The 840-nt window shown below is 63.2% G+C and overlaps 1 protein-coding gene across 1 annotated transcript in view; it reads left to right on the top strand.

Moving 5' to 3' along the window:
• The window catches only part of UBTF (upstream binding transcription factor, RNA polymerase I), a 14053-nt gene extending 13277 nt beyond the window's left edge, over positions 1 to 776 (top strand). The window contains exons 17-18 of the mRNA XM_009287948.1: positions 281 to 328; positions 576 to 776. Coding sequence (XP_009286223.1) covers positions 281 to 328; positions 576 to 776 — 249 coding nt within the window. The remainder of the gene's footprint in view (positions 1 to 280; positions 329 to 575) is intronic.
• Positions 777 to 840: the final 64 nt, after the last annotated feature.

Consider the following 840-nt stretch of genomic DNA (forward strand, 5'->3'; position numbering starts at 1 on the left):
GGCAGTGGGGGGGGGAGCTCTGGGGTTGGAATTCCTTGGAGACGCTTGGCGTGGTCTCTGCTCGCAGCCTTCCTCTGGGAACCACCATCTCCAGACCCTTTTTTGGCATTTTGTAACTCAAAAACTTCAAACATTAAAAAAAATATACGCGGGGAGGGGAGGAAAAAATATACGCGGGGAGGGGGTGCCCTGTGCTAGAGTCCTTCCCCGCTCCGTCCCCCCTCGCCGTGCCTGCCTATAGCCCTCCCTTGCACCCTGACCCTCTCCCCTGTCTCCGCAGAGCCTCTCGCCCCAGGAGCGGGCTGCCTACAAGGAACACACTTCCAACGTGAGTATCCACCCGGCACCGCTGTGGGGGGGGGACCCGGGGGCTTGGGGCTGGGCTGGGAATCAGCCCTGGGTGAGGTTAGGCTGTGTGGTAGATGAGCCGAGCTCAGGAGAGCCCCTCGAAGGGATTCACCCCCGTAGCAGCTCGGCAGCGGGGTTTTCTCCGTGCCGGGCACTGGGATGGAGCCGAGCTCGAGCGCTGCAGCTCTAAATGGTTTTGTTTTGGTTTCCCCCCCCTCCCCTCGCAGAAACGCAAGAGCATAGGGAAGATCCGGGGCCCCAACCCCAAGATGAAGCCAACGATGCAGTCCAAGTCGGTGAGTGCACGGCGGCCGTGCTCCGCGCTGGGGACGCCCAGCGCCCTCCTCCCTGGGGAGGGCGTCCCGGGGGGACCCAGACCTCTTCTTCGAGGCGTCCCTGGTGCTTTCTGCTGCCTGCCCTTTCCTTGAGACGATAAACCAAGGGCCCTCCCCAAATCTGTGCTCAAAACCCCCCCCCCCCCCCCCCCCCCCC

This window comes from Aptenodytes forsteri, unplaced genomic scaffold (assembly GCF_000699145.1).
Source record: "Aptenodytes forsteri isolate BGI_AS27 unplaced genomic scaffold, ASM69914v1 Scaffold249, whole genome shotgun sequence".
Classification (NCBI taxonomy): domain Eukaryota; kingdom Metazoa; phylum Chordata; class Aves; order Sphenisciformes; family Spheniscidae; genus Aptenodytes; species Aptenodytes forsteri.